Raw genomic sequence first — 18,426 nt, 5'->3', positions numbered from 1 at the left:
TGGGGTCATTTGCTTCTGTTGACCTTTTTTCTATGTCGACCTTGTGCATGTCAACCTTTTGGTGCTGACTGTTAAACTAGGCAATGTCGACTTTTTAAACCATAACCAAATATTAATGGCCTCTGTAATCCTTCAGACTAAACTATGATTGGTGCCTGATAAGAAGTGACATTGCCACAATAAGTCACAATAACTCAATGAGATACTTGTTAAATATAAGGGCATAACTTCAAAGGTGGGTTCTGCGATTTCCAAGATGTATTTGCTATGTCTGTAATAGGTGTCATTACTGACATAGAGCTCAGTAGTTCGGTGACTGATAAGGTGCCCATACACACTCTGAAATCGGCCCAAATCGGATGGGTCTGACATCTCCTCTGACCCGATGCGCGGTCCCGTGATGCGGATGCATCACGGTGATGTCATCATCTGGTGATGTCAGCTGCCCGCCCACTTCCCCTCGAGCATCCATGTATATAAAAAGTGACTTTAGAGTCACTTTTATATTGCGTGTGCCTTCGCCATCATTCAATGGTCGCCGACCATTGGGGGCGGATACCACAAGGATGCGAATGGATGTTACTGTGTGACATCCGTTTGCAAGCCATGCATGCAAATCCAGATTGTGAATGGGTGGCGGCCATCCACCATTCGCAAGGCAGGGTTTGGTTGACTCGCAAGGGTGCAAATTTGCATTCGAACGAGTCAACCGGAATAACCCCCATAGTGCACTGTAGTAACTGTAGACAGATTGTTTTCCCCAAGCATCCAAAGGCTCATCATAGGCCGTAACTGCAGCTCAGCAAGGATTAACTGCCCAGCTATCAGCTGTAATAGTGGTTATTACTGCTGCTAAGTGCTGGACATCATTAGTATGAACAAAAAAGGATCAACGCAATGTGACCTGGCTGAAATGATACAGTATAAACCAAAAAAATATATATTATTTAACCCCTACTCATCTCTATTTAATATTTAATCCACAGATGTTTGGCAGTGTCATTTACATACCACTACAGTGACCCATGCATTACATTCAGGTGAAATCCTATTTTGATATCTCTTTTACCTAATTAATCACTTTGTAAATCAGGCCGGTCTTACAACAGCGCTGTGCAATAAAATATGTATCACATTGTGGGGCATACTGTAGTATTAAAAGCCTTGTGTACAAATCCCTGGCGTATCAGGTTATTGCACACTGCCAGTGGCTCTACAGTACTGTACTGTATTACTAGCGCTCTGTCATAACCAATGTGCTGTGTTTCTTTGACATATCTGATCTGAAATAGTGAAAAACCCATAAAATCTTTTTCGGGCAAAAAAACACAGGTAAATAAGAGACAGCTCTCAGCCCTGACACAACGGTATTTTACCAAGTCAAGGTCTGTTGCTACTAGACTACAAGGCTGATTTTGTATTGTTTACTACAGTGTGGTATTGCAATAATATTATGAGTAGAAAACAAAACAACACAAAAACACTCTAAATAGAGTACATAGGGCCTAATTTAGTATGTGCGAATTTGCAAATATTGATATTCAGAGATTTTTGCAAAACTGCATGTGCACAAGCCCAGAAACTGGTCGCAATCGGGGAAATGTGACTGCAGTCTAAAGGGGTAAACACATGGAGCGATTTTGTGCTCTTTTCTAAGCAATCTGACTAGAATGCTTAGAAAGTAAGCACAGATCTCTCTGTGTGTCTGCCCTGAGCAATTACAATGCGCGGCCCCGCACTTCACTATCGCCTGCTAACTAAGTCAGTGCATGCAGTCAAAATCTAGTCAAATTGCTTAGCAAGTGACTGCAAATATCTCTATGTGTACAGAATGAGAGATAGTGATCGAGATCTCTCATTCTGAACCACTACCCGGCCTTTTCTTTGCTTAAGCCAAATTGCTTAGTAAAATCGCTTAGCACAAATCTCTGCATGTGTATGTGCTCCCCATGGGAGATCTGTACACAGGCAAATCGCCTCCCCTAAATAGCTTAGCACACATCTCTACGTGTGTATGCCCCTTAAGGGCCATCGGGGGAAGACATGCATAAGAATAATATGCTGGGAAAGGCACATGCTTTACATGTCACATGATGCCAGCATCACATGAAAATATAATTTACTGTAGTTTGGGACAAGCAGTTGTTGTACAGTAATCACACATCATACAGGAAAGTGGAGACATACTTAGAATGGAACCTCTGGCAGTGAAGAAAGTCTTCCTTTTTCCGAGTCGCATTGTGCCTCCCATGTCCCCTGGGTTGTGCTCAGGCATGTCAATAACCTACCAGAAAAAGTAAAGTTATTCCTATTTAGAAGCAGACATGTACAACAACTATACACATTCATAATAGGGACTATTGAAAAAGACAATTTACTGTTATTGTTTTTTAACTGCACCTCTAATTGTTGAAACTTACAGGACACACACAGGGGGCGAATCTGACTAGATTGCTTAGAAATGAAGCATGGATCGCTCCGTGTGTACATCCTATAGCGATGGTGCTGCGCAGTCCCGCGCCCCACCATCGCCCGCAGAGATAGCACTATGCACTGTCTATCCTGCTTAGATTGCAGTGTTTTACCGATAAGCAAACCCGTATAGCACAGAACGCTCAGCACACATTGCAGGTGCATCGCATGTGTGCAGGGATGTGTGCCGAGCGATCTGTGCTTAGACGGCTTGCTCAGCACGGGGCACCCATAACCCCGTGTCCGGGGCTTTAGTAAGGCTATGTTGGTTATGTTTATTGCTAATGGCCCAATGGCAATAACAATATGACATACAAAATATAAAATACCCTGTTTTCCTGCAAAAAAGCATATAGAATCCGGGAGAAGTTCCCTGAAAAGAAAACCGGGGCTAATAGGGCGGGTTATTGCGGATTTTGAATTACAGATACTCTGCTGAACAAAAAATTATATATCAGTCAGGTCAGGGCCGCAGTACATTGCAGAAAGGTACACAGAGTTGCATGGAGTACAGATGTGGTTTGTGCATGTACAATGAAAAAAACAAATCACCTATTAGCTTTTACCAATATAAGAGGAACATTGGTGCCTCACATTGGGCCTTATTCTAGTTCACTCTTTCTGACTGCAGGTGGGGCAGATGTTACTTGTGCAGAGAGAATTAGATTTGGGTGGGGTTTTACTACAAAGTGAGATCTATATTGCAGTGTAAAAATAAAGCAGCCAGTATTTACCCTGCACAGAAACAAAATGACTCACCCACATTTAATTCTCTCTGCACATTTTACATCTGCCCCCCTGCAGTGCACATGGTTTTGTCCATCTAAGAAGGATTTTGTCAGAAAGAGTGAACTAGAATAAGGCCCATTGTACCTCACTTGGAGGAAAATGTACTAAGCCTTTAAGAGTGATAAAATGGAGAGATAAAGTACCAGCCAATCAGCTCTTGACTACAATGCTACAAGCTGTGTACGATAAATGACAGCTAGGAGCAGATTAATTGGTAGTTTTGTCTCTCTCCACCTTATCTCAGTACATCCCTTATCGGTAATTCCACATTAACATTTGGGAAATTTCAAGATATCTTTTATATTGTATAAACTATTTTAGATTTAGTCGTAATTTAATACGGCCAAAATCTGAGCTACCGATTTTATACTGCATTTATTTTATAGTGTATGTGACACTGGTTAAACAACCAATAAGATTATTTGTAGATACCAGTGTGTGATATTTGTACTCGGTGGAGACTTTGAAGCAGACAACGACACTTTCCCGGGGATGCTGCTCAATTTCAAAGGAAGCAAAAGATCTATACAGTAACTGTTCAACAATCATGTTTGTTCTACATTGCCTTTGGTGCTGAAGTATCCTAAAATGTCCCCTTTATATTGCATCTTAAGGCACCGTGAGGCTAAAACATAAAATGACAAGGTCTAAGATCACAGAAATACTTAATTCTGCATGAGCAGTGCTGACAAATGGTGCTAGTTTCATGGATCACTTGTTAATTAAATTGCCTTGGATGCTAGTCTTGTGCTAAGAGATGACTGACATCTATTGGGATTTATAACTTGTATTAAAATATATCTCTGTTCATTTGCAATAAATCACCTGCAACCCTTCACTTTAGTGATCTTTTTGTTACCAGGCTGGCAAAGATGTATTTTTCCTCGTCATCTGATGCTGTATGTATCTGTAAATACCATCTGTTTCTGCTAGGAAAGCAATTCACTTGTACAGTATGTCGAGCCTTATCCAGACCGAATCGCAGGGAAAATGTGTGCCCAAAATGGGCAAAACCATGTTGCAGGTAGGGCAGATATAACATGTGCAGGGAAAGTAAGATTTAGGTGTGTGTGTGTGTGTGTGGGGGGGGGGGGGGTGTTCAAACTGAAATCTACATTTTATTTATTTTTATTTATTTACAGATTCTTATATAGCGCAGAATATTCCATATTTACTATGCACAGAAACAAAATAACCCAAATCTAAAGCTGGGTACAGACCTACAGATTTGTCTGCCCAGTCTATCTGGTGGGAACAAAAAAACTGGTAATGTAAGCGAGCATATGACAAGCATATGCTCCCAAATGCTGGAAAATGGCTAAAAAAAAAATTTGTTAGGAAAAATTTGTTAAATCAAATAGATTTAACCAAATTTTCTTAATGACCATTGTTTTACTGTGTGGGGCAAATGTTCAGTTCTCATATGCTCCCATAAATGACCAGATGTTTGTTCCCACCAGATAAATTGGACATATAAATCTTTAGGTGTGTACCCAACTTAACTTTCTGCACAAATTACATCTGCCCCATCTGCAGTGCACATGGTTTTGCCGAGTACGTTATTACTCTCCAACAGAACATTTTGAGAACACATTTGTCCTGTGATCAGGTGTGAATTAGGCCTTTTATTCTCTAAATAAATAAGGTTTTGTTATGGTAGAAAGTGGAAAAAATTATTCAACTATCTGCTTCAGCAGGCATAACCTGGCAGTGTATTACTTGTGAACATAAAGTACATGGAAATATCATAGCATGGAATACTGATTTTCCTTAGGAGAAATATAAATCTGGTACTTGTTTCCTAGCACGGCGCCCGTCGTAGGTGATCGCATACCTTAACTTAAGGTATGCGATGGATGCGACCGAAGAGATTTTAGGGCTATTTTTAGCCTTTTCCCCGACAATTAAAAAATCGCATCCATCGCATGCCTTAAGTTAAGGCATGCGATGCGACCGATGCGATTTTACATAGGGAACAATGTTAAATGGGCCAATGGACCCGATTTTTCATTGTATACCCACCATTATGGGTATTTTACATGACAAATGCCCCCACCATTGTTAACGCCACCCCACGATGAACGCCAACTTGAAGCGTGGCGAGCGCAGCGAGCCAGCTGTACGCGTCCTCTGACCTTTTCATACCCCCACTATCCACGTCGGCGTGGAGTTGATTTTATATAGTGTGGCGAGCGCAGCGAGGGGACGCAAAATATCTGTGAAGTAATGCGCATCCCCTCGCGGGGCTCGCTGCGCTCGCCACTCTATATAAAATGAACTCCACGCCGACGTGGATAGTGGTGGTATGAAAAGGTCGGAGGACGCGTGCCGCCGCCCCTCGCGGGCTCGCCACGCTTCGGGTTGGCGTTCATCGTGGGGTGGCGTTAACAATGGGGGGCATTTGACCCATCAGGGTTGGGGAACAATAAAAAATTAGGGTCTGGGGACCATTTAACATTGGGGCCAATGTAAAATCGGGTCTCAGGGACCATTTTACATTGATTCCAATGTAAAAATCGCATCGATCGCATCGCATGCGATTTGGTTGCATGTGATGGACGCGATTTTTGGGGTCCCGATGGATACAATTTTTATCGCTGGCGCCGTGCTAGGAAACAAGTACCATAAATCTTCTACCTTCATATACCCTACTAAGATAAAATGTAACAAAATACTGTTTATGAAGAAAAGGAATATTCACAACACAGCAAAAATGTAAGCAAAGTTATTCAGGGAAATGGTGTTCCTCATGGAAGTGTGTTTTCCTTAATGGACAACTTATCCCCAAAATGGAATTTCGTATCTAGAATATGAAACGTGGAAGTAAAAGAGAGTATTCAGTATTAACTTGATTTTCTACTAGACCTGGGGGTCAATCCTATTGTTTGCGAAGGGTGCAATGCGGAATAACACCAGCAAATTCACATCCTTCATGGGCTGAAATCAGTGCAGAATTTCGGAAAATACCTTTTTTCAAGATGACATCTTGAAAAAGGAGTTTTCTGAAAGGTGTTGATGTGTACGCTGCCGCCACCGCCACCGCCACCACGGTCAGCGTCACTATACAGGGAGAACAGTTCATTTACACTCTGGGATGGTGAGATGCTCTTTCCATGAGTCTTCAGTGCTTCAGACTGAATATGAACAATTTGCCTTTTATGGCCATCAGTGAACACCTCCTTGACTTTTAAACACTGTATTTTTTTTATATTGTGATTTTTTTATGGATATACCTTTTCATGTGGATGTGTTATCAAAATAACTTTTTATTACTATACGGCAACGGATACCTTTGTCCAAAGAAAACTCTATGTTTACTTGAGTCAGAATTATAAAGCGTTGTGTGATTTTTATATATAAAGCCTGTTCCTACGCTGAGATATACCAGAAGTTAAAGGTCAAAGAAACCCTTACGGGCATTCGTGACAAAAACTTAAAGTAATTGTCTGTCCTCAAATTACCTGAAGGGGAGAGCCTTTAACCTGACATACTGTATCTGCTAAAGTTTAAAGAAACTGCTATGTGTACTCGAGAAAGGACTTTAAAGTAAGTGTGCTGTTAGAGGGCCAGATGTAGCAAGCTTTAAAAAGTGATAAAATAGAGTGATTATCAAGCAGCCAATCAGCTCCTACCTATTATTATTTAAATCCTGTGTTAGGTGCTGATTGCCTGGCTGTTTATCACTCACCATTTTATAAATTTTTGAAGCTTGATATACATCTGGCCCTTAGGGAGAAAAGGCTGATAGAATCACTTGTAGCTTCCCCACCCACATACGAATATCAACAAGCAAGTTTCCTCACACTGCTGGTTCCTCCCAAACTCTTTCTTTTGTCACGATGGACCTTATTCTGGTTGACTCACAAGGCTGTGAATTTCGCAGCCTTGCGAGTCCCCCAGACGCTGCTCGCCCCCCCCCCCCCCCCCCATGCATGCAGTTCGCCATGCTCATTTGCACCAAGCGGTTGTACATGCGCATAATTGCAGATGCTAAAAGTTGACAAAATCAGAATAACCCCAAATATGCCAATCTGTTGCCCCATGACTATAGCCTTTTGCAAATATTTGTACAGATCAAAATATTTCAGCTTAAGGGGGTATTCAATAACTCGCAGCCATCTCCCGACGGATGGCTGCGGGGCCCTATTCAATGCTGTCTTCCCTGACAGCATTGAACAGGGGATCTCGCAGAACAAGCCCGACTTCACAAGCAGTCGGGCTCGTTCTGCCGAGAACGGCTGGGAAGTGACAAGCTGCCGGCTGCAGCTCGCCTCTTCCCGACCCCACATTGAATACCACTTAAAATCTGATCTGAAACACTGGAAAATTCTCTGGATTTTTACCAAGAGTCATATTATTTCCATTAAAATCATTGCCCTTCCCTGCTTGCAATATCTAAGCTATAGGTTTCCTATTCCATCAGACCTCTCCTCCCTGCCTTAGCACTATAATATGTATTGTTATCATACACTTTTATGATGTACTATTTTGAATTCCTGCATTTGAATACAAGAATGAGGATACAGTAAAGGTGACTCTGTGGCCAGGTACTTACTGTATATTTTTTAAACCCCCACTTGCAGACTGAAGATTTTATAGTAAATGGAGAGAGGGTTTTTCACAATAATTAAATGAATAAGATAAATCTATATTCGTGTATATATAAATAAAGGTGAAAAAATAGAGAGCGCCACACACCTGAGAAATTTTTGATTGATAGAAAATATTTTACTAAATATAAAAATCAAATACATATAAAAACAATAACAACAATACAATAGATTCAGCTCCTTATAAAATGGGGGAATGATCAAGATTTATCATCGGTAGGTCAGACTCAGCTCCAAACAAATGCCTGATTTACTGAAGAGACATAGCTCTATGGCGTGACATCGCGTTAAATGAGTTCTTGCGAATAAGTGTCAGTTTATTTGTAATAGAATGACAGAAGGTAGCGTTTCCCTTCTGATGAAACCGCTACTGTTCCACAGCGGAGAAACGCGTCAAGGATTATTTGCAAGGCACTGACTACCTTGCCAGCTCTCTGCCCAGACTGCCTGTCACTACGAGCAGCCGCTCTGAATTCACACCATCGCGATCCAGTGAAAGTGGACCTCGTACCTGCTAAACTTGGAAGCCTTAACGGAGCACCTGGAAACTCACATCAGGTCAGTGCGGGCTCACTCCCTGCTCAATCCATCGGCGGCCCGCCGTTCACGGCTGACCGTCCAAGCGGGTTGTAGTTTGAGCCGCACGGAAGAACTACCATCTCCCGGCGACCGCAGGCTTATGAGAGGCAATCCAACTAAAACTACAGAGGTAGTATGAGCAATAATTCTTTTGAGGGCCCTCATCATTCTAAAAATTGGGAAAACCCCTTGTCATTGGACATTTAGTGACACGCTACCTTCTGTCATTCTATTACAAATAAACTGACACTTATTCGCAAGAACTCATTTAACGCGATGTCACGCCATAGAGCTATGTCTCTTCAGTAAATCAGGCATTTGTTTGGAGCTGAGTCTGACCTACCGATGATAAATCTTGATCATTCCCCCATTTTATAAGGAGCTGAATCTATTGTATTGTTGTTATTATTGTTTTTATATGTATTTGATTTTTATATTTAGTAAAATATTTTCTATCAATCAAAAATTTCTCAGGTGTGTGGCGCTCTCTATTTTTTCACCTTTATTTATATATACACGAATATAGATTTATCTTATTCATTTAATTATTGTGAAAAACCCTCTCTCCTCTTGCTACTATAGTCAATCTCCAGAATTGCATTTGGGAGCAGCCATACTATTATTCGATTCTTTAGGAAAATCTTTCGAATACCTTTAAGTGTATATATAAGATTAAAAGGTGGAGCAATTTTCTAACTATTTGCGCCTGATTGTTTCTGTTGTTTTATAGTAAATGAGTAAATGTAACATATTACACTGAGAGATAACAAAGGCACAATGTTCTGGCATAAAAATAGGTTACAGAGTATGAGGGGATTGGATGTATCAGGGATCAGCAAAAGAAAGAGAGAGGAAGGTTTAAACAAAAGTTGCTGGAATAGCAGGAAATTGGAAAAACTGAACGTGCCCCAAAATAGAATGTACGGTTTAATACAAAATTGTAGTTAAGTCGCTACAGCAGCGTTTTATTTGTCAGTGCTGCGGTTCCCCTGAGATCCAAGCTGTCTCATACATGTCAACTATAAAGGTTAAAATACAGGCTGTACCGTAGAGATGGTAAATGTGTATACAGAGCGCTTGGGGAATGTCATTGTATGACTATGAACGCAACCACCTAAAGACAGAAAAATGGTTCAAATAGATTTATAGCGGGTATGGGCCACTGAGCCGACCCAATTTAGATGGACATACATTGGATCAACCACTGAAGGTGGACAGGGCTTAGGGCGACACCTGAAATAGGTTGACAGGGTCCGAAGGTCGACGATGGCAAAGTCGACAGTCAAAAGGTTGACATTAGCTTTTCAAGTTTTTTGCCCCGAATGTTGATATAGTCGACATGGACACCATCAGAGTGTACCACGTCCTCTTGCATGGCAAGCACACGGTGCCACGCTGCCCTCGCCACACTATTTTATTCTCCCACCATGCCGTAGTGTATTGTAGGGCATGAAATACCGCCTGTCGGCTCATATCTGATAAAAAAAAGTGAAAAACTAATGTTGACCTTGCCATTGTTGACCTAATGCTTTTGTTGACATTCAAGCCATGTCGACCTACTTCAGATGTCAACCTAAGCCCTGTCGACCTTTAGTGGTCAACTTAGTGACTGTATCCCATTTACAGCATATGAGCAATGTGGTCTGTGTGTATAAATCTTTGCCAAAGGTTTGCTTTATAGTTATTTTATATCCTTGGTTCCTGTAATGCCGGTGGAATGCTTTGCAGCATGAAAGTGAACCTGCCCCATTGCTGCCTACCATTTCCATGGACTCCTTTCTCCTGCTTTCCCAGTAGGTCCTCTGAACCCAATTGTGACGTAACTCCCAAAGCCCTGGTTCTGATGCACACTATCCAATGAGTTTCATCTGGGGCATAACTAGAACTTATTGGGCCACATAGCAACTTTTTAAAATGCCCCCCCCCCCCCCCTCTTGTACTTGTATTGCTACACTGTCCCTTAAGGGAGGGGGGGAGCAAAAGAAAGAGTAAGGGGAGTGAGAGACATAGATGGTGAAGAGGTGAGGGAGGGTGGTCAGGGAGAGAGGGCTTCATGAAAAAGGGAATGTGAAAAAGAGGAGAGATATGGTGTTGGATAGAGAGGGGGAGGAACAAGAGCAAAAGGGAGGGGTAGGAGCAGGAGTGAGAGAGACTTCAGGGATGGGGAGAACCAATGCCAAGTCGGGAGACAAGCGGAGAGGGGAGAGGGGAAGAGGGAGAAATGAAAGAGGGTGAAAGATGATGACAAAGACAGAGCAATGGAGGGGGAGTAATAGAGAGGTTTGAGAGAAAGAAGGGGCAGGAAGAAAGAGACCATGGGGGAGAGAGAGGGGGCAGGAGAAAAGAGTGCCATATCCGCTCCAACTCTGCGACATCTCTCCAAAAATACACCATACTCTCTCTCTCCAACTCTGCGACATCTCCAAAAATACATCATACTCTCTCTCTAGAACAAACCAGCATCTCCTCCTCAAGAACTACCTCAAGGACAAAATGGTGGACTGGGGTTTATATAGGGTGTGTGATGCTTCAATCATGCTACCTTTGGGTGCCAATGGTCAACTTTCTTTCATACTGTGTAGATGTTGCACTAAAAGACATATTCCAATTGGTCCAAATAAATTGGACACTTCCTGGTCTAAATACCATGAGAAGTCGGATCGAGTTTGCAATTAGAGCGTTAAAGATGCACTCCATTACATTGGCTATCATTACATCCAGACCATAGTCTCCTAGACAACAGACTTTGGTACTTGTATATTTTGGCGGCGCCCATCGCATCGCATACCATAAGGCATACGATGGTATGTGATGCGACACGATATCGCGTGATGCGGTACAATGTCATACAATTTTAAAATTGTATGACATTGTACATGGCATACAATGCCATACAATGCGATGCGACGCGATTAAACATTGTATAAGCACCCTAATGGGCGCAGCGAGCCCCGCGGATACCTGTGAAGCCCGCGAGGGACTCCGATACCTGTGAAGGTATCCGCGTCCGCTCGCCACGCTTCGGGCTCGGTGGCTCGCTGCGCTCACCACACTTTCTATTCTCAACTCCACGCTGACGTGGATAGTGGGGGTATAAAAAGGTCGGAGGACGCGTACCGCCGCCCCTCGCGGGCTCGCTGCGCTCGCCACACTTCGGGTTCACGTTTATAGTGGGGGGGGGGGGTGGGGGTGGCGTGGGGGTGCATTTCACATTCTAAGCACCCATTAGGGTGCTTAAAAGCACCCTTTATGGTGCTTAGACGATCTTTCATCGCATAGGGGGCAAAAATCGCTTCGCATCGCATGCTATGCGATGCATGCCATGCGATATAAACATCGTGCGATGCACATCGGGGGCGCCGCTATAATACACAAGTACCCAGACTTTTAATATAACATTAATAAATGTATTTAAATGGAGATAATTTCAGTCAACTCAAGAGCATTTAAACACAATCGAAGCGGAAAGGCAGATGTACCGCACACATGGCTGGCACAAAGAGCAGTTATTTAGAAGTAAACCAGGTTGGCACACAAAACAGGCAGCCATACCTAAGCCAGGTATTACACAGAGATCCAACTGGGGCCAGAACATATAACAAGAACAGAGCAACCAAAATTCCAGATAAATTCCTCCTGATGTTAAATTAACCCTTTATTTTCTTTTAGTTAAAAGAACTAATCTTAATATATTTATGCCTATCACCCTAATGTTGTAACCCTTTGAGTGCCAACATCTCTGTGAGATATACTCAAAATATTGGCTTAAAATGCCAGTATCACTCACATTTGTTATATTTATTTACAGTCTCTTATATAGCGCAGCAGATTCCGTTGCGCTTTACAATAGTAGAAAGTAGTGTTCACTCTAGAAATTTTTTAGGGCAGGGTGCTGACCACGGGAAGGGCACATTTTTCAATCGCGAGGGCACATTTTTCAATCGCGAGGGCACATTTTAATTTAAAACGTCAAAATGGTGACACCTGAGCGTCACACCATCAGCACATTTATGCTATATAATCCATCCTGTGACACCTGAGCGTCACACCATCAGCACATTTATGCTATATAACCATCTTGTGACACCTGAGCGTCACACCATCAGCACATTTATGCTATATAACCCATCCTGTGACACCTGAGCGTCACACCATCAGCACATTTATGCTATATAATCCATCCTGTGACACCTGAGCGTCACACCATCAGCACATTTATGCTATATAATCCATCTTGTGACACCTGAGCGTCACACCATCAGCACATTTATGCTATATAATCCATCTTGTGACACCGGAGCGTCACACCATCAGCACATTTATGCTATATAATCCATCCTGTGACACCTGAGTGTCACACCATCAGCACATTTATGCTATATAATCCATCCTGTGACACCTGAGCGTCACACCATCAGCACATTTATGCTATATAATCCATCCTGTGACACCGGAGCGTCACACCATCAGCACATTTATGCTATATAATCCATCCTGTGACACCTGAGCGTCACACCATCAGCACATTTTTTTAAATAAAGTATTTTTATTCAACAGATTATGAGTACAAGACAGAGCATCGATTTGAAATATATACATACAAGGATGTCAAGGATAATAACAATTAGCCAGCCTAACTTACTGGGCTTTACATTATGTTAACATATAATGCTGTCACGATGTATATTCATTTGGAGTACAATAAAACAATTGTTTATGAGAGGATGAGGTGTCCCTGCTCTGTTCTGACTGGATATCAATAATTCAATTTTTTATTATATACTGAAATACATAGTAAAGGGGAAAGAGGAAGAGAAGAAAGTGAAGAGAAAGATAAGAAGAACATCTGTCATGTATTGAATGTGTACAGTAGGATTTCCATCCCATGTGAGGTATTGCATTCACTTATTCACACTGCTTATAGACATGCCGTGGTTATCAACACTTATCAACGGTTTTGAGAATGTGAGGAGTGCGGGGACTGCAACCACCTATTCCAAATTTTTTCAAATTTAGGCAGAGTGCCGCGAGACATATAAACATATTTTTCGTGTTGCACAGTGACATTGACTAGAGCCTTCCACTCCACCAGTGTAGGCCCCTGACCAGCCATCCAATGTCTGGCTATTACAACCTTGGCTAGGGAGCATAGGTTAATCACATATTGACCCTCTATGCTAGTCAGAGGGGTATTTTCTTTGCTTCCCAGCATACACATTTTAGGTGTCAGAGCCTGCCCGGGGATCCCAGTGGATATAATCGTTGTTTTGACAGCAACCCAATAAGAGCTAACCAGGGGGCAGTCCCAAAGCAAGTGCCATAGGGTCCCCTGTGAGGAATGACATTTTGGGCAGTCCGGGGAGGCTCGGCCACCGAATCTAACCAGAGCGCACGGAGTCAAGTATGTTCTATGTAAAATGAATAGCTGGACTTGTTGGACTCTGGCGGAGACTGTGGCATGTCGTGGTAGTGCCAGTGCCTCCTCCCATTCTTCCTCCTCAAAACCACCCACATCTGCCTCCCACTTGGCTTTTAGGGAGGGTAGTGAACCCTTGTGTAGGAAAGATAGCATAAACGAGTAGGCCAAAGATACTGTTTTAATCTGCCCCAGATTAGCCAGGAATATTTTTGCTGGAGAGGATAGCAGTACAGGGGGACTGTTGTTGAATTGAGTATTTAGTGCATGACGCAGCTGTAAATATCTAAAAAAATATACCTGAGACAACCCGTACTCCTCCTTTAGCTGCTGAAAAGTTTTTAGTATGTTGGCCTCATATAGCTGTCCTATCGTCACCACCCCTCCAGATGACCACAGACTCCTGCCCGACAAGCAGGCGAGTTCAGTCAGTTTGATGGAATGCCAGAGGGGGGCCTCGGGATCTATAGCAGTGTACCCCATCAGAGACTGGACCTCCTGCCAAACCCTAATGGCCTGAACCACCAATGGGGGAGCACCCCCAGGGATCCTCCCGCCCAAGAGCAGCTGTAGGGGTGAGACAGAGGGGCAAGTTTGATGCAGAAATGCAACCGGAAGTGAAGTCTGGTCAGTGACCTGTAACCAATGCCTGAGGTGTGAGAATTGGCTGGCATAGTAGTACACCCTGAACTGGGGCAGAGCCAGACCCCCATCAGCCCTTGGTCTGGTGACGGTGTTAATGCTAATTCTAGGACGCTTATTCGCCCATATCAATGTAGATAACAAGCTGTTTAAGTGTCTAAAGAAAGAGGCCGGCACATACACTGGAGATTGTAGTAAGACGTATAATATCTTAGGCTGTAGGATCATTTTAACCAGATTGACTCTACCTATGACATTCAGGGGTAATTTAGTCCATACCGATGTTTTATCTTTAATAGTGGATAGAAGTGGCTGTAAATTCTTGGGAATAAAGTCCCGGCTGTCATTAGTAATTGTTATCCCCAGATATTTAAATTGTGAGACCCAACTAAGCGGGAGAGGGGCGCCCGTATCCAAGGGTGGGGGGCCACGTAAGGGCATTATGGATGACTTGGACCAATTCACAGTAAGACTGGAGAATCTGCCAAATTCCTCCATCAGCTGCAACGCAATTGGCACAGACAGCCTGTAGTCTTTTAGGAAAAGGAGTAAGTCATCAGCGTAGAGTGCCACTTTATCTGTCCTCTGTCCCAGCTGAAATCCAACTATATCCTGATGATTTCTGAGAATACAGGCGAGTGGTTCAATAGCCACTGCAAAAAGACCAGGAGAGAGAGGACATCCCTGTCTAGTGCCCCTCCCCAGGGCAAAAGGGGGTGAGATATGATTATTGACAGATATCCTGGCCATCGGACGGAGGTATAACAACTGTACCCATTTTAGGTATTGTGGGCCAAAGCCCATGCGTCGCATTACCTGCCATAAATAAGGCCACTCAACGGAGTCGAAGGCCTTATTGGCGTCGAACGACACAACAGCAGAGTGCGCCTCCTCCGTGTGAGTAGCCTGGATATGTGTGAACAGCCGCCTCAAATTCGTACTGGTAGACATACCTGGCATGAAACCAGTTTGGTCCGGGTGAATAATGGACAGTATCACCCCATTCAGCCGAATAGCCAGGACCTTTGCCAGAATCTTGGCGTCGGTGGTGATTAACGAAATGGGTCTGTAAGAGTCGGGGTAGTTAGGGTTTTTGCCGGGCTTAGGTATAACCACTATAATGGCTTCTGACATAGAGTTCGGCATTGCATTAATATCAAACAGGCCGTTGAACAATTTTAATAATTGAGGGGCAAACAGGTCCAAGTGCGACCTGTAAAGTTCCATCGGAACCCCGTCCACGCCCGGAGCCTTCCCCCCGGGAAAGGACCTAATCGCAGTCTCTATTTCGACAACTGTGATAGGGGCGTCAAGAGAGGACATGGCCTCCTCGGATAACACAGGCAGGTCAACTCGGTCCAAATAGTCAAACAGCTCCCCCTGCGGGCAGTCTAGTCTTGAGCAATACAGGTCCTGATAAAAATTCAGGAACACTTCAGCTATCTCACCAGTGGATGTCCTCAATACTCCATCAGTATCATAGATCTGTGCGATTGAGTTGGTTGGGCGGTCTGAATGCACCAGGTGGGCTAGAAGGCTGCCTGTCTTATCCGCATTCATGTATAATCTGTGGGATTTAAATAATAGGCTGCGAGCATTATGCTCCTCTAGGTGGGAAACCCAGGCGCTCTGTGCCAGCTCCCACCTCACTCTAGACTCCCCCGAGCCACTCCCCAGGTGCACCAGCTCAGTGCGCCGACACTCTTCCTCCAGCTCAATGCCCTTATTTCTATGTGTACGCTTGATGGAAGCAATTTTAGATATGAGAGTGCCCCTCAAGTATGCCTTGAATGCATCCCACACCACTGGAACGGGGGCGGTGCCAACGTTAGCCCCAAAGTATCCCTCCCATAGTGTCTGGAGACCCGAGGATTCCCCAAACTGCAACAACCAAGAGGGGTGTAGTTTCCAAAAGGACTGTCCCCTCTGGCACTCCATCTCCACCGTTAGTAGTAAAGGAGAGTGGTCCGAGACGCCCCGCGACTTATAACACACAGTTCGGAGCCTAGGTAATACTGAGGGAGAAACCAGGGCCAGGTCTATACGCGAGAAGGAGTGGTGAGTCTTGGAGAAGCAGGAGAATTGGGGGACAGCTGGATTTTTCTGTCGCCAAGCATCTCGCAGACCAAGTGACTCCACGTAGTTCGCAAACCTCGAGAGGCGATCATCTAGAGGGACGGAACCAGGGGGCCACCACCTATCCAATCCAGGGTTCATTAGTTTATTAAAGTCCCCAAGGCATATAACTGGAGTATCAGGGGATTGGGCCACATAGGTAGCCGCATGTTTTAATACGTCATAATTAAAGGGGGGAGGGACATACACCGCCAGTATAAAGAAGGGTTGCGAGTACAACCTGCAATGCAGGAAGACGTATCTACCCAGTGGATCCGTCTTAACACTGAGCAATACAAATTGTACCGATTTATTAATTAGTACCGATACCCCTCTTGAGTGAGTAGTGTGAGAGGCATGGTATGTCCATCCCACCCAGGGCCTACGTAAAGACAGCAATCTATTTCCCTCCAGGTGGGTCTCGACCAGGCAGGTAATGTCCGAGCCATATTGTCGGACCATTTTAAGAACTAGGGAGCGTTTAACTCTATCGTTTAGTCCCCGGACGTTCCAGGTTAAAATATTAAGCTGTGTCATGTAGGGTTATAGAGTATGAGAATATGGATGCAGTTACAATCCCGTAGCCATCTTGGAGGACTGCATATGCCACAGTTTTCACATCAGCAAACGCCCCACCCTCCTCATCCGGGCATAGTGGCCAGATACACATTGCATGACAGATAAATAGAAGGAAAAAGAAGAAAGAGAAAAACATAGAAAAAACAATCCCAACATAATACACCCCCTCCCTGTATACCTCCCCGAACTGTGGCATACTTATAACCCTAACCTCGTAACTACAAGACCAGAAGGTCAAGAGAAAAAAAAAAAGGAAGAAACCTCCTAACCTAACTAGTCGTGAAGGCAATCAGTTAATAACTACCAATGCAAGCAGCAGGACCCCCCAGCCATGTACTGGGCCTGCGGCTCACCTAGGGCAACACAATTTAAGGAAGTACAGTATATAATAACAAAATCCCCCCCCCCCCCCCAAAGCTAAGCAAAAGAGTACAACAGCAACATCACAGCTATGGTTATAATTACGCTGGCCAGTCGTCGCTGGTTCAGGCAGACATCTGGGCATGTCCCGGAGAATGTTCAAGGATGCCGCAGCTTGTCCAGAGAGACAAAAACCATGTCCAGTACCAAACCTCTAGGGATCAGGGCGGTGCCAGCTGTCGAGCGCCAGGTGCAAACCGGTCGAGCCAGGCTGCCACTTCTCGGGGGCTGCTGAAGAACTTCGTCTCGCCCTCCGCCACCACCCGCAGCCGAGCCGGAAAGAGCATGGAGTAGGGAAGATTTAAGTCGCGCAGCCTGCGCTTCACGGGAACGAATGAGGCCCTCTCCTTCTGCACCTCTATGGCGAAGTCAGGGAACGTAGAGATGGTGGCACCATTCCTGGTCATGGGGCCTTTGGTGCGGTTCAGCCTCAGAACCGTGTCGCGATCTTTGTAGTGGAGGAATTTGGCAATAAAAGTCCTCGGAGGAGCCCCCGGAGGAAGCGGACGGGTGGGAATCCTATGGGCTCTCTCAACCGCAAATTGGGGGGTGAAGGACTCCCTACCATACATCTCGACAAGCCAGGCCTCCAGGAATGATTCTGGTGTCTGGCCCTCCTCCCTCTCCGGCAGGCCGACAAATCGGACGTTATTTCTCCTCAAACGCCCCTCCATGTCCATAAGCTTATTCTGTATACCTGTGACCTGTTGCGTCAGGGTGGCCACTGTAGCCTTCAGGGGATCAACTGTATCTTCAATTGTAGAGACCCGCGTTTCCACCTCTCCTACACGTTCCCTGATGCGC

At 44.3% G+C, this 18,426-nt stretch overlaps 1 protein-coding gene across 3 annotated transcripts in view; it reads right to left on the bottom strand.

The window, feature by feature from the left end:
* Positions 1-18,426, bottom strand: part of CTPS2 (CTP synthase 2) — a 232,487-nt gene that overhangs the window by 77,471 nt on the left and 136,590 nt on the right. For all 3 annotated transcript variants that reach the window (XM_083172428.1, XM_083172427.1, XM_083172429.1), the window contains one exon: positions 2,188-2,284. In XM_083172428.1, coding sequence (XP_083028554.1) covers positions 2,188-2,284 — 97 coding nt within the window. The remainder of the gene's footprint in view (positions 1-2,187; positions 2,285-18,426) is intronic.

The sequence above is a fragment of the Crinia signifera genome, chromosome 2, assembly GCF_055691185.1.
Source record: "Crinia signifera chromosome 2, ASM5569118v1, whole genome shotgun sequence".
NCBI lineage: Eukaryota > Metazoa > Chordata > Amphibia > Anura > Myobatrachidae > Crinia > Crinia signifera.
The sequence above is the reverse complement of the archived record's forward strand: the minus strand, read 5'-3'. Positions and strand labels throughout refer to the sequence as shown.